The sequence below is a fragment of the Podarcis tiliguerta genome (assembly GCF_965153285.1).
Source record: "Podarcis tiliguerta genome assembly, chromosome: 6".
NCBI classification, from domain to species: Eukaryota; Metazoa; Chordata; class Lepidosauria; order Squamata; family Lacertidae; genus Podarcis; species Podarcis tiliguerta.
In genome coordinates, this window is record NC_139539.1 from 60,392,650 (window position 1) to 60,415,154 (window position 22,505).

Consider the following 22,505-nt stretch of genomic DNA (forward strand, 5'->3'; position numbering starts at 1 on the left):
CTTCTAATCTTTAGCTGGGTCTGCTTCCCTGATATTTTCACCCTGCCCTCTGGAGCAAGAGAGAATAAGAAATAAATAATTAGTACATTTGGATGAGCAGGAAGACCTTGAAGCTTGGCTGGCAAGTAGCCAGTTGACACAAGCGTGTTCAGCTAAATTGCAACACAAAAATAAAACAGGAGGGAGAAAGAGAAAGGAAATGCTCCCTGGATCTTGCGGGAATAGCTTCATAGGGATTTGTTATGCCTAGAACTATCAGATATCCTTGATTTTTTTTAGATGTCGTGTATTTTAAATTTGTTCCCTAACTCCATATTTTCAGAGCTTATTCCTGGAATCTGAGGGTCAGACTGTCCCAGGCTTTACCTGGCCCAGTAGTTAATTTTCAGGATGAGTGGGAGGGCTGGTAGTGACTGTGTGTGTGATGGAAAGACACTCTGGCCATACCCAGAGACACTCTAGTCTTACATGCATTGCCAGGAATTGAAAACAAGATGGAGATTAAGGCTGAAGTCCTGCACGCTTAATTGGGAGTCAGCCCCAATGAACTACCATAAATAGACCTTCTTTCTGAGTAAACGTGACTAGGGTCAGTTGGCATACCACCGTTTCTGGATAAACTCAAGCCTTACAGGGCCAGTGTGGGACAGTAACACACTACTGGCTTCTGACAAGAGACATACAAGTCCTGATATCCGCTCAGCCAAGATGCCACTGGATGGCCTTGGGCAAGTCACTCTCTTTCAGAGAAGATAAATGTGGTGTGCATGCTATGACTGCTTATAATAGGGGCGGCCTTTTAAACACCCAGGGCCCTAGTTGTGCAGATGAGGGAATTTTAGCTGATGCAACTTGCAGCCCACTGCGCACCTCACCTCACCACAGTACTGATGGGGCTAAGCTCCATCTTCCCAAATCTCTCTGTCAAAAAACACAAGATCCCCAAAGTTAGTGTTGTCAGCTGACAGGCTAGAGATCATGTGTGGTCTTTTGAAACCTCTGAAGCAAGAGCAAAGACACAGCCACTAGGCTGTCCTTTCCATTCCTTCAGCGTTTCCTATCCAGCTGCCTTAACAAGCAGGAGTTGATCTTGCCCTAAAGCAGGCAGAGGAGAAAGGTGGGTGACAGGGGCTAGTGGTGGAATAGGGCAGGTGGCACAGAACTGCATCTTCCTTCACTTTTAAACTGACAGGCAATAGAGAGCTAAGAGCTGACAACACCCCCCTCTTTAATTCAAAAGATGATCATTTCATGCACAGCCTCAAGACATTTTGGCTTAAAATCCAAACTCTGCAGTAAAACAAACAGAACAGAGCGCACTACACTGAGTCACTGACAATCTGCTGCCCTTTCAGTGCATCTTCAGCTTTATTATGTTGGAAGGCACCCCTGGCCCTCCCTACCTTACCAGCTGAAAATAAAAGAAGATGCACACCAAAAAGTGCCCATACTGGAGAAACACGACTCTGCAGGAAGCTGCTTTGGACCAAATCACACCAATGGTCCATTTAGCCCCCTCCTGTCTACTCTGAACGGCAGTGGCATCTCCAGGGTTTGAGGCAGGAGACATTCCCAGCACTGAGAACAGCAGCAGGCCAGAACAACCGGCTCGCCTGCCCTTTGCCAGCCCGGAATCTCCAACAGGAAAGAAGCTTTGGGGTATCCGAGGAGCAGCACTTGTCCGAGGAGCGACCCTCAAAAGCGCGCGGTACCAAGGCTGCTTGACAACAGCCTCCAGCCCCAGCTGTAGCTCCTCCTTTCGGGATACTCACCCCAGCCAGCCTGGGAGCCTCCTCCGTCTTCCTCTTCCTTCTGCTTCCGAGGCTCCTCCCTCTGGATGTTTCATGTAAACAACATCTAGGCTATATTTACAATCGCTTGACTGGAAGGGAGCAGCGCCAGGATTCTTAAGCAAAATAAGAGTGCGCAACGTTTTTTAAAAAGCTACCCAGGCACCCGCCCTCGGGGGGCTCACTAGCCATGCGCCCCCCGCGCCGCCACCTCCACAATCGCAGCGCAAAAGGAGGTCTCCCCTCCGCAGGGTAGAAAAATTCGCCTCGTTCTAAACATCCGCTCCGTCAAAGGGTTCGGGAAGAAGATGGGACCCCACCCCTACCCACCTCCCCGTCCCTCGGGGGTGGGGAAGAAACCCCAAAGCAAAGCAAAACATTCGCTCCCGTACCCGAAAAGTGCGCCTGCGGTAGGCGTGCCTGATGGTTAGAGCAGAATAATTAGCCAGCTGTTAGGGAGCCCCGCTTGTAAACAAAACCCAGCGTCTCCAGCGGCGTGCAGCCACGGGCGATCGCGGATAGGAAGGGAAAACAAGGGGGAAGGGAACCCGAATCTGACCCGCTACTCCTCCCCTCAGACCCCGCACCCTCGAGAAACACCCCTCCCCTCTCCGCCGTAGAAACATGCACCAACCTCGGCAGCTGGGCTTTCCAGGAGAGTCTGAAATGTGAATGGAGACCTGGCAGCTCGGGAGTTGGGCTGCTTGGCTGCGATGCCCTGGAAAAACACACACGCCCGCCCGCCCCCTCCCTGATCCCGTCCAACCCCCGCTCCCCGCAAGCCGCTGCCTTCTGCCCACCCACCTTTCCAGTCGCGTTTTCTACCCCCTCTCTCTTTTTTTCTTTGTTCTTAGCGATCTTTGCATGAAGATTATCTAATGACGCAGCATAGACTCGCCACAACGTGACTGTCGCCATTTTTCTGTTTTTATTATATATCTCTCTCACTGCCATGTGATAGATTTAAAAAAAAAAAAAAAACACCACCGAGAAAGACACACACATACACACACACACACTTCCGGGTCTCATGACCAGAATGAAAGCAGCAAAACAAGAAAGGAAGGAGACAACTTCTGGGGAACGTGTGGGCACCTTGTCTCGGTCTCTCTCCTATCCAAGCGGGAGTCTCAGCTGACAGAGCGGCAGCAAACACATGGCGCATAGCTTCTAACCTGCACACCCGATCAGCTGGTGGCTAAAGTGTCCGACCAGGACCACACGACGCAGGGCAGGCGTCGCTTACCCCGGAGTCACTGACAGTTCAGATGGTATCGAAGCAAAACTGGCTTAGCTCCATCCTCGGCAGCCGAAAGGGCTTTCTGCAACATGACATCTTGGGGAACCAACTCAAGGCATTTAATTTTACTTCCAAAATGCATTAAGGATACTAAACACTATCCCTTGGGTTTTGTTTGATTTCGGAAACTGCTGCTGTTTTGAAGCACAATAGTAAACAGATTCTTTTCCTGCTTTTTAAAACATCAATAATAAGACGGAATGCCAGGGATTAAGGGTCAGTTTACATGTGTACACACACACACACACACACACTGGTGGTGCCTCACAATTGGTATTCATGCTCAGAACCAAAGGTGTGAATTGACTGCATTGAAAAAGCATTCAGATGCAGGTGACATGCAGTTCTGTGGCTGTTTAATTTCTGGTGGCAGCTTTACACATGCAAATGAGGACTGCTGCCTCCTTTACTATTTTAAATATTGGCATGAGCCATGGACTTTCATATATCCAGTATTCAGACAAAACAGCATAATGGTGTATGTTGGACCTTCAAACAGCATCTTCACTGTAAGCCCCTCAAGCGTGGCACAGCTTCAGTGGCTGCCTCCTTCTCCTTCTCCTGTGGAGAGGAAGGAGGGCCAAAGGAGCCCCTCACCAATGGCAGTGGCAGCAGCAGCAGGAGGAGGAGCCAGTGGCCACTGAAACTATGCTGCTGATGCATTCAGCTCCACCCCGGCTCCTCCCATTGCACGCACAACACCGTGCGCATAATGCCACCCCCCCAATTGCCCTTGCAAGCTGTTGCCCCTGCGCTGGAAGGAGCTCAGAGAGAAGAAACACCATGGTGCATGTGAAGTTGCCTCCATCTTCCCTAGCTGCAACAAACATGTCCCTTCCTTATCAGTCTCTACAGCCACAGCAGGCACTGCAACCTTCCAACAGTTTGACTTCGCCCCCAAAGGCGAACTCCTACATTGTCTTCCGAGGCAGACGAATGCCAACATTGCGTTTTATAAAACAAAATATAAAAGTTCAGGCGGTGTAAATAAAGCAATAAAAGTTCAGGCAACATATAACAGCGGTATGAACAGCACCATTAGAACGGAAACCTTCCATTAAAACAGGAATGCAGAGCCTCTGGACCAGGGGTCAAATGCAGCCTTCCTGGCTTGTCTAACCTGTGTTCAGGATTCTCCCCAAGCCACATCCCTCACTGGCCTGGAATGTGTCCTTGAATTCTCCTAATGCTTTTTGCTTGCCTATAGGTTCCATCTGCACTATATATTTGAAGCAGTATAACACTACTTTAAACAGTCATCACCTCCCCTTAAGGATACTGGGTATTGTAATTTGTCAAGGGTCCTAGCAGTTGTTAGGAGACAATTTGCCTCACAGAGCTTCAATTCCAAAAGCTCTCTGGGAAGAACAATTGATTGTTAAACCACTCTTGTCATAGAGAGGAAGAGGGACTGAATACGGAAAGTAGCCTATTGTAGGAACCTAACATTCACATTGGGATGCGGGTGGCGCTGTGGTCTAAACCACAGAGCCTAGGGCTTGCTGATCAGCAGTTCAAATCGCAACGGAGTGAGCTCCTGTTGTTCGGTCCCAGCTCCTGCCCACCTAGCAGTTCGAAAGCATGTCAAGTGCAAGTAGATAAATAGGTACCACTCCGGCTGGAAGGTAAACATGATCTGGAAGCTGTCTGTGGACAAGCACAGGCTCCCTTGGCCTATAGAGTGAGATGAGCATGCAACCCCAGAGTTGTCCAGCCCTGACCACTGCTATTATGCAGGCTGCAGAAGGTTGTCCAGAAGGAAGTGCAGCCCTGTGGCTGAGAAAGGTTCAGCCAGAATAACCACAGCACTCTCAGACATCCCTCATGGGATATTTCTCCCAGGTTTCTTGTGCTGCAGAAACGAACAGTTCCATGATTCTCCAAGTGGTCAGAAACTCAAAGCAGTGCTCAGATTTATTACTATTTTATGAAGCATCCTTTTGTGAAGAGAGTGTGAGAATCTCTCTACGTTCAATACACACACACACAGCCTAAAGAGGGCAAGTATGTATGTCAAGCATGCTCTTGTACTTAGCTTACAGACTCTGGGGTTGCGTGTTCATTTATTCAATTTCTATACCACTCTGGTGCAGCAATAAAACTGCTAGCACATTTGCAAAGCTAAGCAGGGTCCAGTATGCTTTCAGCTTGGAAAGGGGGCCACATGTTGGATCCCTTCCAACACTACAATTCTGTGATTCATCTGAGGATCACAGAACAGTCTATAAAATATAAAAACACAAAAGTGCACTGCATAGTAATATACAACCCCCCCCCTTTAAAAGGCCATAGACTGCTTAATTAGCCAAAGGCTTAGGAGAAGAGGAATGTTTTTGCCTAAAGATATGTACCAAAGGTGCCGGCTGAAGGTCCCTGGGGAGAGCATTCCACAAGCTCATGTTGCCTACTCTAGACCTCTCATCAACTTTGAATAATCAACAACCAGTGCAATCTTAAAACAGGTTTACTCAGAAGCAAGCACCATTGAAGTAAATGCAATTTACTCCTTGGTAAGTATTAATAATAATAATAATAATAATAATAATAATAATAATAATATCTTTATTGTCATTGCCCCCCTTTGGGGACAACGAAATTACTTGTTACTAGATAAATACTTTCAAACTCAAGGGGACTTGCTTCTGAGTAGCTATGTAACCAATTGCATTTTAAATTTTAAAAATGTTACAAAACGGCTTCAGATTTGTAGTTAGATTCCCCCCTCCAAATGGAAAGCAAACTTGTTTCTTCTAAAGATAGCAGAGAATGATGAGCGATGCTGCATGTGAAGCTCATATGTAGATGTTTGTGATCCAACAGAAGAAACTGCTTAAATGTTTCTATTTTCCTTCCTTGTCTTTCAGTTTGTTATTATGTGATGTCTGAAACATTATTTCCATTATAATTCTAGTTTTTGTCTTTGGTAGTCCAAGGATTGTATAAGGATAAGGCTGGGCACCTGTCCTTATAGATCTAGTATAAAGGGGTCTCTGGTCCATATTTTAATCATTATTAGGGATTGTGCATCTACAGCGTGAGGAGAGGGTTGCATGCATTTCCTAATTTGGGAGGTGAGGGCCCTAGTAAAGCAGGTATAAAAATGACTCCCAGGGCCTTAGTACTTCAAGGCTGCAATGTACTTTCTTTTGAGCAGACATGTATCAAGTTCAGCTTTGTGGCTTGTATTTTTGTTATACAGCGTATGTGTCAGGTTGTATACTCTGCAGGAGGTGTTTTGCCCTCAGAACTTAGGTACAGAAACTTTTAATGTTGAATGGCGTCGATTCAATGAGTAGTGATTGTTATGTAAAAAAAATGTAGCTGCATTAATTTTAATATTTATATCCATCTCAGTGAAACAAATTTGTTTCATAGATCTCTGGATTTTCGAGGGGTGGGGGAAGGAAGAATTTATAGAAATGGCTAGGTCCGCCTCCAAATTGTGGCTGTTCTTTAAAAATTCCACCACGTGTCTTGTCCTCTTCCTAGACGTTGCAAACCTACGAATTAGCAGTCTTGTTAGAAGGTTGTTTCTTAATGTGTGGGTGTGTTTTTTTGTTTTTTGTTTTAAAAAGTCATACTGTGCAAACTGCATGATACCGCCTCGTCTAATAGAAATCAAGGCAACTTCCGAGTAAGCACGATTCCGGCTGCAAATAATTGTTCCCTACTCCCTCGGTGCCAGTAGGGGGACTCGCTGCCTTCCTTTTTCTCTACTGTGTTTCCAACCCTTAAAATTAGCAAAGGGGATGGAGAAACTCTGCATCCGAGGAACAAACTTCCAGGTTTCAAATAGTTGAAAACAAATAGTACGCTTTTGATAAAATGATTGCTTCTACCTCTAGACTACTCGCTGCTGATTAAAAACATTTCCTACACGAGCTGTCCCGCCCGCCATCCTTTGTAGCATTACGAAATAGCGCCTACGTATCAAAAAATCCCCATTTTAAAAATCACACATTGCACCTACATTCCAGCGTCTTCCTATAAGCAAGGTGGGTGGAGAAGGGCGGGACACGGTCGACTTCCACTGGGCTGCTGGGATACGTAGTCCAGCCGAGCGGCAGAGGTTAAAGAATGGTAGGCTTTTAAAATGCAGATCAGTACTACGAATCCCGAAGTTCTTTGCTTCCTACAAGGGGCGGAGTTCTCTTCGCTGTTGTCTACATACAACTGGCATTTCTTTGCTTTAATGATGTGCTGGGCTGGCTGCTGCTGCCGCCGCTGCTTTCGCGGGCAGGATGAGTAATTGAGAGCAGCAGTTTGCATTTGCAGGCGCTCACTCTCTCCTCTTAAAGGCGCAGGCGAAGCAGCGGGACAGCAAGGGGGGGGCATTGCGAGCGTGTATTTTTTCATTGGATGTCAGGATAGAGAGGTAACATGTGAAACAATCAGTTGAACATTTTAAAAACGCCATTTTGCGGGTTTATTTGCTTTTCTGGTGTTCCCTCGGCCCTCCTCTCTTTTATAACGCTCCAAAGAAGTGGTGAGTTGACTTTTCTTTCTCTTTACCCTAACAGGCTATTTTTGTTTAAATCTGGGCGTGTGTCAGTTTTCCCGACTAGGATAAAAGAATGGACCGCGTTGCTTGCTTGCGCCCCCCCCCCCTTCTCCGTTCAGGCGTCAAAAGTTTTCTGGGAGTTTTCTAAGGGTCTCTAAGCCAAGTTAGTGTTTGGGGCTCTCTCTTTTTTGTAGCCTGCTGCTTTAGCGGACGGCAGGGCTGAATTTTCACTCATAACGGCGCGAAGGAAGTTTCATTATTGCTTTCTGTGGAATCACTGCTGCCGCTTAAAAGGCGTTTGGGGAGACTTTGTCCACGTGCAAAAAAGGCGAGTTGGGGAAGGGGGAGAGTGCACACGGGCATAGCTCTCGTTCAAACTCTTGCAATTGTGTGTTCCATATTGCTTTCTGTGCCTCTGCATTTATTTAACTGGCTCTGGGAGGAAGGGATTGGAAGTGACAAACCACCATTCAGTTCTCCGTTCCCCACCCCTCGCGGGGAACATTCCTGCCTCGTCTCCGGAGGTGATGGGCGGGGAGGGAGAAAGTTTTGCTAGATCAACACGGTCGGAAACGACTGCTGTGGCGCTTGCTCCGGACTTGGAATGATTTGAAATCTGGGATGTTGTGACACGGAAGCAAGGGCAGTTAGGAAGCGTAGGACGGGACCGTATGCAATTCTCTGATAAGGCAGAGCGTTATGGGAGCCGCACTCTGCTTTGCAGGTTTTGCTGGACGTCGCGGTTTTGACTCTTTGCTTCTTTTCCTAGATTGGGCGCAATGGCCTCCAAGCTTCTGCGAGCTGTTGTCTTGGGTCCCCCGGGCTCCGGCAAAGGAACCGTGTGCGAGAGGATCGCCAAGAGCTTTGGCCTCCATCATCTTTCCAGTGGGCAGTTTTTAAGGGAGAACATCAGAGCAAACAGTGGTAAGTAGAGGCGGGGGGGGGGGGGAGTCCTCCTACTGCTTGAGATCTAGTACGTGCTTTGCTGCATGCAAAAGATACATTCGGAACGGAGCAGATCAGTTGCAGCAGCTGTCATCCAGCTCTTTTTCGTGATTTGTTCAAAATGACTGTACACAGTTCCTCTAGGAAAGAAACAGATTGGCATGTGTTGTTTTTGGTGGGGGCGGTAGCGTGTATCATCAGAACCTGCACTTTGGAAAGGGCTTCATGTGGAGTACTAACTTGGGAAGAGGACTACAAGATTTAACATTGCACCTTCCATCTCCATGCTGTCTTAGGCACTTGTGCAAAAGCTTCAATATGAGTGCAGGGCGAAGATTAGAACCAGTTACATGGGAGGGAGAGAGCAGCCTTTCCCCCAGTATCTGAGAGCTGGTTGTGAAGTCCTCTGTTTAATCTAAACTGACCTGCCATCCTATATCTACACAGTGTCCTGTATTGCCTGAAGCAAGCCCTATATAACTTGGTGATGCATGTTTCTGAATAGTCATGCAAACGATTACACAGTAAGATTTCAACACCACCACTTCTGTATTTCAGTTAGTAAGGCTGGAGATTGTGGACAAGGTGCTTAGATAGGTCACTTGTGTGTGCTCCGGACCCTTGTCCCTCTTGGCCGATTAGAAACTAGCAGGGAAGGAACAGTTCTTGGAGGAAACTGATTTTCTAGATTCATTTCAATCAGGGCTTAGACCCAGTTTTGGTGCAGAAACCAGGGGCAAAACTAGGCATTATTTCTTCCAGGTAAAGACGTACATTTGTGTATGCCAGAAGTTTTCAACCTATTTGATTCCACGGCTCCCTTGACCAACTGTGTTCCTTCTGTGGCCCCCCATGAGGCTCAGAAGCCCAGTTATATCACCCCTTTCCTGCAGAGCTGGCAGCCTCTCATGCTTTTTTGAACACGCTCCCTTGTAGAGTGTTTCCTCAGCCTCCTCTCTCCTCTCCCCTCTCCTTGGGAGTCCTCTGGGCAGCTGCTACCGCTGCCCCTGGTCTTTGAGCTGCCCCCCTGTTCCAAAGAGAGGTGCCTCCTCACACAGCCCCACAGGGGCCTGGGACTTGTCTGTCCATTCCCAACAGCAAGGGCTGCCACACTGGTTGGCTGGGCTTGCTTGCTTGCTTGCTTACTTAGAGGCTACCTCAGCTCCGGGCAGCAGCACCCCCTGGCCAGCCCCAGAGGCACCATTCACCTGCTGAACTTGTAGCCAGGGCTGCTGCAACAAACAGCCGCACAAGCCTTTGGGAAGCAGAGACACCATCAGAGGAAGTAGGGAAGGGAAGAGGGACAGAGGCTAGTTGCCTGAGGCACCCCTGACCACAATTCAAGGCACCCCAGGGTGCCACAGCACACTGATTGAAAACTACTGGCATACATACACAGGGTGGGAGCCTCAATGGCAGGCTTCACTGGGGGGGGGGGATCCTGGCTAGTCCCCCTCTTCCCCCCAGCTATGGCTTCTGACAGAAACTGCTTTGATTGCCCTGTATGATGACCTCTGTCGGGGGAGAGAGAGGGGAAATATATTCCTGTTAATTCTCCTCAGCTTCTCAGTTGTGGCGGACCTTGGGGTCTCAGATTTCAGCAATGCCCTGTGCAACTCCAAAATTTGGTGCTCCTTGCCTTCCATTCGACATCTTAGTTGTGCCGTCCCCTGCAGCGCCCCTGAGGCTCTGCGCCCAGTGTGACTGTATCGGTCGTGCTCTCCTAAATCAGCCTCTGCTCTCAGTGGCTTTCAATATCAACTGTGGTATCCTTCTGTAGCAGCTGTTTGAGTTGGGGTGGATGGCACTGCTTTGTGGCGGTTCCATTCCTTCTTGGGTGATCATTACCAGAGGGTGATGCTTGGTGAGTGTTCTTCAGTTACATGGAGTTTCCATGTGGGGGTTTGATTTTCTCCCCCATGCTGTTTAACATTTACATGAAACTGCTAAGTGGGGTTATCCAGTGTTTTGAAGTATGTTGTCAGAAATATGCTGATGACAAATATGCAGGTGTGGCGGTGGATGTTCTTACAGTAGTACCCTATATATAGGGCAGGGGGTCAGCAAACCTTTTCAGCAGGGGGCTGGTCCACTGTCCCTCAGACCTTGTAGGGGGCTGGACTATATTTTTTGGGGGGGGGATGAATGAATTCCTATGCCCCACAAATAACCCAGAGATGCATTTTAAATAAAAGGACACATTCTACCCATGCTATAGGGTGTTGACATGTTGCCAAAAATGTGCTCTTTGCAATCAGCTTTGTTAGACTGCAGATATGCTCTTAAGCACATTGGCTCCCAGTCACTTGTAGTTTTATGCATGTGCAGTCTTCTGGTATAAATACCAGCCTTTATTGCACATTTTGGGCTTTCTTAGTCATATCTTATTCATTCCCCAACATTGCCATTTTATCAGTTTGTTAAAAATGTAACAATGATGAGCCTTGTAAATGATGCATGTTACCAAGTGTTTTGATAAATGAAAATGTCACTTAGCTCCCTAAATGGGAAGTTTTTTTATTTAGACTGTAGCATTTAGAAAGCATGCCACACAGGACAGAATATAGAATCAGATGCTGGCACCAACAGCTGGCCCCATTCCTGTGCCAAAACAATGACAGCCATCTGCTTCCAAAGGGAGACCCTGACTTGGTACAGGAATACTTTTTTAAATGATCAATTTTTACTTTAAAGAGGGTAGCAGACATTAACATCTTTAAATCTGGCAACCAGTTTATAACACTGATGCAGTTTTGTGCTGCTCTTCCTTGCATTGCATAAGATCTTGTTTTGTAGGTGTTTGCTCCATTACAACTGCAGAAGGGAGTAGGAGCAAGCTGCCTATCTAATCACTGCCTTGTACATGCAGCAGATTTGAAGCTGAAATTTGAACCCATAGCCAAAATGTCAGAATTGACTTATTCTAAACATTTGTTGATAGAATTTGCCTCAAGTTCCCCAGGACTGAACTTTGGCATTTAATTATGTAGCTATTCTTCATTCTACTACTATGTAATTATCCAGTGGAATCCAGAATCAATAATTGTGCCTAAAAACTATCAATTTGGTTTTGCGCTTATGCACTGCTGTATTACTTAGTCTCGTAACCTCTGAATGTGCAGTTATATGGCTTTTTGCAAAATTGTGAACAGATGCATGCAAGCCACATATTGTGCTATACTTGCATGTTTGCTTAATAATGGAGAAGGAATGATAAGTATCGGTTCATCAATTGGGGCAAACTTTCCCCTCTTTTATCACTCCTGTTAAAACCAGTGGCAAACCTACTTGCTAAGCATGGGCTGGATCATGCCATGGATCTTGTCTGTATCAAAGAAGCATGTGATTATATAACCTTATACTAACTACAGTCCATGGAAACAAGTTGCACTGATTTCAGTAGAGTTCATTTCTGAGTAAATGGGTTTAGGCTTATAGCCTTCATGTTGAGCCTTCCTAAGTAGCAATTTTGACAGGCTTACTGAACCTAGTTGCAGCTGTTAACATGCTGACATCCCAATTATTTAAATGGGACTTGGTATATCTAACTGTGGGTGGCTGGTTATTTCAGCCCGGCAGAGTTTCTGTGGAACAGGTGGCTTTAAGCCCATTGTACTGAATAAATTAGTTCAAAATATGTCTTAAGTGCTTCTTTAAATGCTGAAAGTATTCTGTCCCCTTATGCATGAATTGTTTATATTGTTGAAAGCAAAAAGGGGAAATAATGAAGCTGTTTTCCTTTATATTCAGTGTATCTTTCAGGAAATAAGCAGCAACAAGCAGATACATTTTCTCATTTCCTCCCATCTTGTGAGGATGAGAAAGTACAGTGTTTCAACTTTAGTGTAACTTTATTTTAATGTATTAATTTATGATGAATGTAGCCTTTAAAATGCTGGATGGAAGTATTTCATGGTTTTTGATCCAAAAAATGCTTCCACTAATGTAAAAGTGGGAAGGGTTGTGGCTCAGCAGGAGACAATCTGCTTTGCATGCATCTAGTTCAAACCCTGCAAGGCAAGAGAATGCAGCTGCCCCATATGGGAATCAAACCTGCAACCTTGGTGTTATCAGCACCGAGCTCTAACCAACTGAGCTATTCAGGCCAAGTAATGAACTTCCCAGGTTCAATATCTGCCATCCTCAGATAGGACTGGGAGAGAGACCTTTTGAAAATCCAGCAGAGATGCTGCTAGATGATATCGACAATCCTGATCTAGGTGGACCCATGGCCTAAGGATAATGCAACTTCTCCCCCCTCCAATGCTTCTGTGTAAGAGGAGGGGAGGACATCTTATCCAAATCCCCCCCGCATCCCTAACATTCTGTTCCAAAGGAAACAGTCTCACCATTTCTTATGTTAGCATTACTGGAACAAAAACTATTTCACTAATGGAACAGCACCATTGGATTTCACCCACTATCTACAAATTATTCAGGACTGCATCTTGTCTCATTTATCGAAGCAAATTGCTTCTCTGCTTCAGGAAGCAAATGTCTTCATGCCTTGTAATTATAACAAGACAAGAGGTTGCCGGGGGCAGGGGGGAGTGTGCTGCCTAGCTCTAGGGTTGGAAACCTGTGGACCTCCATATCTTGTTGGCTCCTATTGTCCCTGGTATTGGCCATGCAAACTGGAGCTGATAGGAGCTGGAAGTTCAGCAGCCTCTTGAAGGATTACAAGTTTTCCCACCCTAGCCTGGATGAATGTTTTCTGATAGTGCCGTGAGGACAAAAATGCAGCATACTGATGAATGGAGCATATTTGAAATTTTGAATGCTGGTCATTCACTAGTGCCAGCATAGTCTGCTGTGCCCTCATTCAATAACGGCAATAGTGTTAGATCTGGTTTGCTCTGCCTTTCAGCATCCACCCACTTAAGTGACTCCAGAACCCAGCAACAGGGAAGTACTTCCATGGTTTAATTTACTGATTATATCCCTCTTTTCTTTCCCAAGGGAAGCCACAAGAGGCAAACAACAAACAGAAAACAATTCAGCTTAGCACAAAATATCAGAATGGTTAACAAAATGCAGCATATATAAAATAAACCAAGGCTACATTCATGTCAAAACAATGACAGAAGAAATATATCCAGAAGAAATAATTCAATATCAAAGGTCCTACTTCTGGCCTTAATATTCCCACCCTATGTTCCCATATTTGGCTTCATTTGTACAATGATGTGGGCTGCTTCTCCATGGGATAATCCCATACCAATATATGATGGATGGTATGTGCCTTGATTCTACAAGAGAAACACAGCTGTGTCTGGTATCATATTGAATGTACCTTTTCCGTTGCCCCATAGACAATTGTTTAAAAACTTGTTATAAATGAAGAGTCAGCAGGATACTCTGGATACTGTCCTAGGTTTGCCACCAGAGCTCACTCAGTTCTACATATCATTTGGGCAATTAACAAACTACTGATAAAAAGAATTAACAATAATCTTAATTGCACAAACCTAAGTTTCCAGTTATGCGCTTGAATTCTTTCCACCTGGAGGCATTTAGCCACCCTATTTGACGAGTTTCTGTGGCATGTTAATAAACCTTGAGTTGCAAGGGGTTTTTTTTAGTGAATGTCACCCCAGCTGTGTTTGGTGAAGATTTGAATGGAAAGATTATACTTGCCTGGCCCTTGCACCCATAAGTAGGGATAGAATACCACTCGAGTTGATTGCATCATTGGATATTAAAATTCAGCATGACAGGTGTGTATGTGTTTGTTAGCAAGAACAAAGCTCTTTTTCTTATCTTTCTCTTACCCCATTGTTTCTGCATTACCCTCTTTGCACAGATACAGTATCTGTGTCGCTCTGTTATCATATCCTTCTTAGCTAGTTGGGTAAATATTGGACAAATAGTAATTCGGTATCTGAAAGAAAAGTGTTGTTCTTATTGGTTACCTAGGAGATGCAATGTCAGATAAGAGAACTTGGGGAATTTAATGTTATGTTCCTCTGAAAGAGAGAGTGACAGATATATATATTTTTAAAAGCAGGGCATTAGTCTAAACACACTGAAACTTTCAAACTGGGGCAGTTTGTTGGAAATAAAAGGTTGCAGGACGAAGGGTGTTATGGTGCAGGGATAATCCTTCTTGGGTAAAGGAACTCAGTGTCCTAGAAAAAGAATTTGGTTTGCTTTTTTAATGAAAAGACTTAATTATATAGTTGTTTTCTATTTTTGTTTTGTTTTGAGTCGTTCTTGGGAGATGGGGGATTGAATGCCAGGCCAGATCCCAAACTCAACTGTTAGGATTTGCATATTTATAAATCTTTTTCACTACTGAATGAGAATGATATTGTGAATTGAAGTGGCCTCCTTCTGGTCCGGGTAAAGATCTGTTACACACCTGTGGCAGCAAACCACTCACGCAGGTTAAATTCTTGCTCCTATTCTCAACTATAACACTAGGCAAGAAAAGTTATCGACTTCAGTTTATTATGGGCTTGCTGAAACTGTGTCTTCTTCTAATAGCAAACCCTGTCTAAGGGTTTATCAACACTTCCTTTTGTTCTGCTGCTTTCCCTTGGGGAAAACCACTCTTTAGTGCTCATTTGGAGCAAACAGCAATTCAACATTTTCCTAGATTGCCCTTTATTCCCAGGGGGGTTTTCCCTTGGAAAGTAGTAGATCAAGCAGAAAACTGCTCAGACCCGTGTTTTCTAGGCCCAGCACAAGTGGCAGAGTGGATGAGCCCTAAGGCTAGACAACTAGTTGCAAGAGACTGGTCTTCACTCTTTACCGAAAGATATCTGAAATTATTATGAATTTTAGTACTTGGATAGTACATGGCTAATCAAATAACAAAGTTAAGGGTCACCTTGAGTCACCTTGATAATTTTTTTATGATCAAAGGCACAATCCTTATGGTGTTACCTTCTCCTAAGCCTCACTTCTCCCACCCTCTGATTTGTTGGTGACTCGCCTACATCCAGGGGCGTAGCCAAGGTGGGGGACGGGGGGGGGAACTGCCCCCCTAAATAAAGTGAAAAGTATTCCACTAACTGAGGTTCTGCCCCTCATAACATAAAGCCTGCCCCCTAACATAAATCCTGGCTACAACCATGCCTACATTCTGATCTGTCCAATAATTCATTGGGGAGGCACAGGCAAGACTGATGCTGCTACAGCTTTCATCTCTTTGAGGCAATTTAATCAAAGGAGGGTTTTCCGCCCTCACGGATAAGGTCCATAGGTTTGTAAAGTGTGCCTGTGGGTTTTTCATAAGTCAAAATTTTCTAATTCCTTATGGAGATCAAATTGTTTCACGTGAGTTTTCTGGATGGGAAATTGGGATTTAATTTTATATTGTACCTGTGCCTATAGCATTTGTTTTAGGGGTTGCTACCATGTAAGTATGCAGTGCTGCTCTGCATCATGTCATAGTGATGTGGAACAACAAATGACCAAGCAACGCTTGTTGTTCAGACTTCTAGGCATATTCCAAAAGCAATACCTTTCCACCCTGCTCTTTTGTATCACTGCTAAATTCACTCTTGACTTCTTGCCAGCCCATATAGGTTTATCATAATCTGATATGCTTTCAAGTCTTTTACGATAAGCAGTCACAGTTTATTAAACAAGAAACATAATCTGAGTGTGGAATCCTTGTTAATTATGGGGATCTTACCAAATCCAGGAGACTGCAATTTAAACCAATTGTAGCTTTTAAATAACAATTCACCCAATGTAGCAAATGGGAATTCTCTATAAAATTAATCCTTATGTATTTTATTGGACTTTCCATCTGGTTTATTTTATACTTAATGGTTGTTTTCTGTTTGGATGTTTATTTGTTACCTTCAAACTTGTTTTTTTTTTTTTTAATGCCCATGACATTTTGTCTTTTTCTTCCCCAACCCAAATTCCCATCTAGTTCTGAGCCTTCAGGAAATGTCTTCAATGCAATGAAATGCAAAATACCATGATAAAAGCAATGGGTTTTTCCTTTGCGTTGCTAAAGTTCATATTGCTTCAGAACAGTACTGAGGATTGTTATAATGGCTTTTGGGTATTGGAAGAAGCTGGTCTTAATAGGTGAACTCTAATCAACTTGGTGCATAATTTACTGTGGTTAGTGTAGGATTAACTACAGCAAATATGCATGCTTCCTCATTAATGAAAGCCTTTTGATAAATTAAAGAAAAACTAGAGGTTTTGGTTTGAGGATTTTGGCCTTGACCCCGATGGATAGAGTGCATTTGGCAAGTGAAAGCAGTTAAAGACCTGTTTGAAGATACCTTACACATATACAGTGAACCACATGCAGCGGTACTAATCATTGTAGTGACTGCAAAGACCCCCTGAGTGTGTAAATGTATGTGCAGTGCACTCAAACCACGGCATATTCAGACCCTCTGCTTTTCCAAGCTTCCCAATAGTACAGAGAAGAGCTTTCTGTGTGTACAGATCTTCTCAATGAACACACATTCATTGGAGGTGGGAGCTTGCCACCCCAATGCAATCCACCTGCAAAAATATTCATTAGAAGTGCATAAAACAGCTTAAAAGGGCTCAAGACTGGCTATATTGCACTATTGATTTAATAGGGATTTGGGAAAGTTGCATGAATTAAAGTATAACGCAAGAATTCTGTGGGATTAGAACTAGCTTCAGTGACCAACAGAAGAGCACTGTGGTTAAGCCAGGAGGACTATTTGCCAGTCTCATTGGAATACTTGCAGGGGAGGCCGTTCACATGTTTATTTGAGTTAGGCGGCAAGGAAAGAGTCACTCATGCTATAAGAATCATTTCCTAGTGTGGACAAATCTTTTACTGCATCTTGATCACTCCATAGGGCATGCTTTTAAGCATGTTTGAATAGTAAAGGATTTGGCTGTTTCCATTCTTCCAAAGAGTATTCCAACTGTGGATGTAATTCTGATACGTATTAATGATTGAGAATGTCAAAGATGAATGGAATAAAAATGTGATTTATAATATAAAATCCCTCAGATTGTTTCAGCAGGAGGCCAGTTAAAGTGAGCTGTACTGTGAAGTTCTACGTACAAGTATATGGAAGTGACACTTTTTAGGTTTAATTGGGTTTGCTTTTAGAATGGAAGGTGTGCCTCCACATTTTTAGGGCAATTTTACACATGGGAATAGGTTGTCATCCAATGTACACTTACTTGAGAGTTGATCCATTGGACTCATGGGAACTTCTACGGACACATTCATAGAATTTGGCTGTGGAACCTGTTGGTGAAAACAGAAAATAAAACAAAAGCGCCATCTTATTAATGCCTACTCAAGAAAACTCTTATAGGATTGCTAGATGCTACTTATGTTAAAAGGGTTGTTCTTTATTCCACAATAATAAAGGTATATAGAGTGCTCCTTTACTCAGCATCACTCTTGTACACACTTGAGTTCATTAGTAAAGGTAAAGGGACCCCTGACCATTAGGTCCAGTCGTGACCGACTCTGGGGTTGCAGCGCTCATCTCGCTTTATTGGCTGAGGGAGCCGGCGTACAGCTTCTGGGTCATGTGGCCAGCATGACTAAGCCGCTTCTGGTGAACCAGAGCAGGGCACGGAAACGCCATTTACCTTCCCGCCGGAGTGGTACCTATTTATCTACTTGCACTTTGACATACTTTTGAACTGCTAGGTTGGCAGGAGGAGTTCATTGGTAACCAAGAGCAAATGTTAATTGCTTTTCTTACTAAATGCAAGAAAAATAAGCATGCTAAATTAGTGCTCTCTAGGGCACCAAATTTTTTTACCATTAAAAACTGAAAATATTCTAATGCAAGTTTACCCGTAGCAAATTTCCCTGTGGGTAATTACCCTAATTTGCATAGAATTTTTTCCTGGAAAAAGAGTCAATTATTTTCTGACTTTCAAATATCAGAACACTGGTTTTTCACAAGCACCATAAGTGATTTCTGCTAGTCATCTCAATTTAGGATTTATTGGCCTTTCCTAGCTAAGAAAATGTGGGTTGGCCTCGTAAGCGCCAGCATTCCTTCAAAAGGCCAAGGACTGTATATTCATAAAGTATTGCTTTAATTCTCAGCTTTCTTTATAGTTATTGAGGCATATTCTGAGAATATGAAGCTTTGGTTCAAGGCCTTGTGGGTTGGGAGCAGAGAGATCTCTCCCCCCCCCCCCATTTTATATAATGTAACTTTTGACATATGTGGCTCTTCACTTTATGATGAAATTGGTTATGATCTTTCACCAATTCCATGTTTGCACTGCCATCAACTGGCAGGGCCTAGGCCCTGTTCAACGTTTGTGCCTGAATGATGCACTTGGAAGGAGGGAGGACAGTTCATATTCCATCTTCCTGTTACTATTCAAGCCGTGGATGTGGCTCTTCTATGTCTGGTCTTGCCTGCATGAAGTGTCTCTTGCCATCTGACTTTGAGAAGCAGCTAAGGGATAGTTTGCTTCCTCCACCTCTTGCAGCTCCTAGGATAGGCATTTGTCATCTCTCTCACAGAAATGGAATGCTTTTCATTGTGATACTGTTGGCCAGTGGTGAAAAGAGCAGGTGCCTTTTAATTATAATAATAGGTGTAGGGTAATTTGTGACTCCATCTTTATTGTTATTCATTCACAGTTCTAGGGATGTGTTTGTGAAGGTAGCACTTTGAGCAGACAGATCTTACTCTCACCCCAGATATAAACACTGAGGTTTTGAAAACAAGCCTGAGTCTGTGAATGAATTGCTGCACAAACCAACTCACACGAACAACTGTGTTGGGGAGTGGCTCTTCCTAGCAACAGTGCATTCTCAAGCTTTTAGCAAAGTTGTTAAAACAAAAAAGCAATCAGGAAGATGTTATTACAGGTCATCTGCAACGGTTGGTTTCATAACTTGTGTTTTTCTAGTTCTTTCAAGGAGCATTAGCCAAGGTTGCAGTGAGGAGTGGAAAGAATGTTGATGTGTCTGTATACAAAAATCTCTTCAGTGAAAATCAAAATTGATCTTCACTGACACTATGTGTGCACACGAATCTCCCCATCTGATTTAAACTTGCTTTAGCAAAATACCTTGCTTTAACCAGTGACTCATCTTCTTTACAGTAAAATGAATGAGCTCACTTTTTAACATAAGGTTGATTATCTGGAATATGCTGTGTATCCAACGTCTTTATGCTTCCGGCAGGGAAATGCAAAGAAATATCCATTAAGTATTATAAAAAGCATTCCTAGCAATAAAGATGTGAATTAACAGTTTTTAAACTTTGGTATACCTTTTATCACTGGTAATGCTAATGATTTGTAGATCTTCTTTCTCCATTTGCTTGGCACAGTTACTTGCCCCTTCTGAAGGACTTTGTGTTAAGTTCCATATTAAAATGGGAACCTTCCTGTATCCCAGTTTGTGGTGATTTCTAGCTGACTCTGCCACAGAACTATCTTGACACCTCTCAGAATTGTCCTAAATATGATTGGTGCTTGCTGATTTGGGGCTGAAATTTATTTTGCTTCTTTGTTTAGAAATACGCCATCAAAAATTGATTCACAATAATACAGCCATTTAAAATAAAGCTTCAATTGGACCATAACACCAAGATGTGGTAGGGAGTTATTGAAAAGGTGTCTGGGAAGGAGATGGGATGAAGAGTGTTTGGTACAGATTAGGTGGCTGCCTACTAGAGAGAGAATGTTTGCAGTGGTGCTGCCTATTTGTCAAAAGCCCTTCTTGGGGGGGATCACTTGGTGTCTACATTGTGATCTCACCAGGTCTCAAATGTTTAGTGTTTTTAAAGATCATTTGCACTATGGTTGTTCCCTGTCACTGGTTTTACTTTGGAATTATTCTTCTCTTATTTTTTATTGGCTTTTGGTTCTATGTTTGCTCTATGTTCAGGTTCTATGGGCAGTGGTAAGGGGATCTTTTTCAGCCCAAAGGCTGCATCCCCCCATGGGTAACTTTCTGAGGGGTGCATGCCAGAGGTCAGTGGAGCTAGCAATGTGACTATTGTCTTTGTATAGTTGGCTACAATTCCCATCATGCAAAAGTCAGAGTCTCTCTCTCTCTCTCTCTCTCTCTCTCTCTCTCATGCATGCACACACATGCACTCGTGTGTTCCGTTCTTCTTCCAAGCAAGCAAGAGGCATTAAAATAGTTCAAGGACATGTTCTAGGCAGGGAAAAGTACTTGAAGGGAAACTTGAAGGGGGACTGTATTCCAGCCCCAAGGCTCATCACTCAGCTCTTTGACTTTAAACTGCTCAAATAACATTGTTATTAGGTGGAATATAAATAGTGTAAGTAAATATTCCTGATAAAGAAAAGTGCCTGATGCAACTACTGATGGCCAGAGCCATCCTTTAAAACAGTAAGTCCATCCAGTGTGAGAGAAGATGCAATTCAAAGATGTAATATAACACAGGTGTTTTAGTTAAATTCCTAACTAGTGTGCTGAGTTTCAGTGGTAACCAAGTTATGGAATACCCATCCCAGTTTTTGATGGTTTGCAGGGTTAGTGTCCCCTCTCAAAAAAACCCAAAGTTTTTTTTTCTGGACAGGAGCTTTGGTTGTGCCATAATTAATAATTTACATCAGCTTAGTATAAAGAATAGTGTTTTGTATGAGAGCCAAACACTAGTTAAACAGCAGTCTTTTATGAAATGCTTCCAAGTGCCTGCCATTTGTTACAAGGTTTATGCTGCATTCACTTTAGCCATAAGTGGATCTGTTTTATCCCCTAGAGTTCTCTTTTATACCTGGGACATCCAGGGTTTGTAGTGCCATAGAGGGCATTTAGAAAGAGCTGTGTTTATGGCCCTTTTCATTGCACCATTCCAAGATGGGGCACCAACCATGGAAACCCGCCCCCTTCAGGAATCCCCCAGATTCCATAAGTCATAGAATCATAGAGTTGGAAGAGACCACAAGGGCCATCGAGTCCAACCCCCTGCCAAGCAGGAAACAGTCACCGGGCAGTATCCAACTAGTATACAGTTGTACCTTGGGTAACAGATGCTTCAGGTTACAGACGCTTCAGGTTATAGACTCCGCTAACCAAGAAATAGTACCTCGGGTTAAGAAATCGTGCTCTGGTGGTGCGGCAGCAGTGGGAGGGCCCATTACCTAAAGTGGTACCTCAGGTTAAGAACCACTGTATAACTGTGCAAATGTAATTACTTTTGCTTGAGCAGTGGGACTCCCCCCCTTCTCCTCCCACCATGTGTCCCCTGCACCACACCCAAATGTTCTTCAGAGCAGATTAGGTAAGCACGAGGAGAGAAGGGAGAACGTCCAATGGTGCAAACTGAAGTCCTTCTGTTCATGTAAGGAGTTACTCAATGTTACAGCTCAGTCTGTGTAGATCATCCTAATTGTCCCTCTATCCCTGCAGTCAGTCCAAACGTTACCAGGAGATGGTTGGTCTAGGGCAGCAGTTCTCAACCTGTGGGTCCCCAGATGTTGTTGGACTACAACTCCCATCATCCCTGAGCTCTGGCCTTGCTAGCTAGGGGTTATGGGAGTTGTAGTTCAACAACATCTGGGGACCCCCAGGTTGAGAAAGGCTGGTCTAGGGCAACATGGTAACTATTACCATAACTATTAACCAGCTGTCCAGTTGAAGAAGAAAAAAACTAGGGTATGGCCTGCCTTGTATAATGAACCAACAATGTTTTGAGACAATCACCAAGCCAATCCATTCAAGGCAATTTTTGGTTGTTTATTGAAATCTCCCAGAACCAGCATCCTGGGATTATCCAACAGTACCCCAGAAACCACCTCCATCAGCTCAGTGAGGAAGACTTCTGAGCAGTGTACTGGATGCTACACCAGCAGAATCCCTGTTTTGTATCTCTGGTGCCACAGTATGTATACTGCTTACTAACAGCCATGCCAAATGATAGTTTTCATGTATGAAACATATACCATAGATGTGATAGCAAGCATGCATATCACCTGGAACAATGTTTTAGGATGGAGTTGGTAAATGTGTTCTGTGTGTATGAATTAGGCCATGATATTCTCTTCT

The 22,505-nt window shown here is 44.0% G+C and overlaps 1 protein-coding gene and 1 long non-coding RNA gene across 5 annotated transcripts in view; one reads left to right on the forward strand and one right to left on the reverse strand.

Moving 5' to 3' along the window:
- LOC310680980 overlaps nucleotides 1-22,505 on the reverse strand; it is a 128,701-nt gene that overhangs the window by 31,145 nt on the left and 75,051 nt on the right. Inside the window, exons 3-4 of the long non-coding RNA XR_014513035.1 lie at nucleotides 17,681-17,747; nucleotides 1,773-1,906 (exon numbers count right to left, since the gene is read on the reverse strand). This is a non-coding gene — a long non-coding RNA (uncharacterized lncRNA). The remainder of the gene's footprint in view (nucleotides 1-1,772; nucleotides 1,907-17,680; nucleotides 17,748-22,505) is intronic.
- The window catches only part of AK4 (adenylate kinase 4), a 29,592-nt gene continuing 14,349 nt past the window's right edge, over nucleotides 7,263-22,505 (forward strand). The window contains exons 1-2 of one of the 4 annotated variants that reach the window (XM_083448227.1): nucleotides 7,263-7,576; nucleotides 8,361-8,515. In XM_083448227.1, the coding sequence (XP_083304353.1) occupies nucleotides 8,371-8,515 (145 nt within the window). In that variant the 5' untranslated portion in view covers nucleotides 7,263-7,576; nucleotides 8,361-8,370. Of the gene's footprint in view, nucleotides 7,577-7,668; nucleotides 7,755-7,807; nucleotides 7,920-8,360; nucleotides 8,516-22,505 lie in introns of those variants that run through there. The other 3 variants (XM_083448228.1, XM_083448230.1, XM_083448229.1) reach the window with 3 other exon arrangements.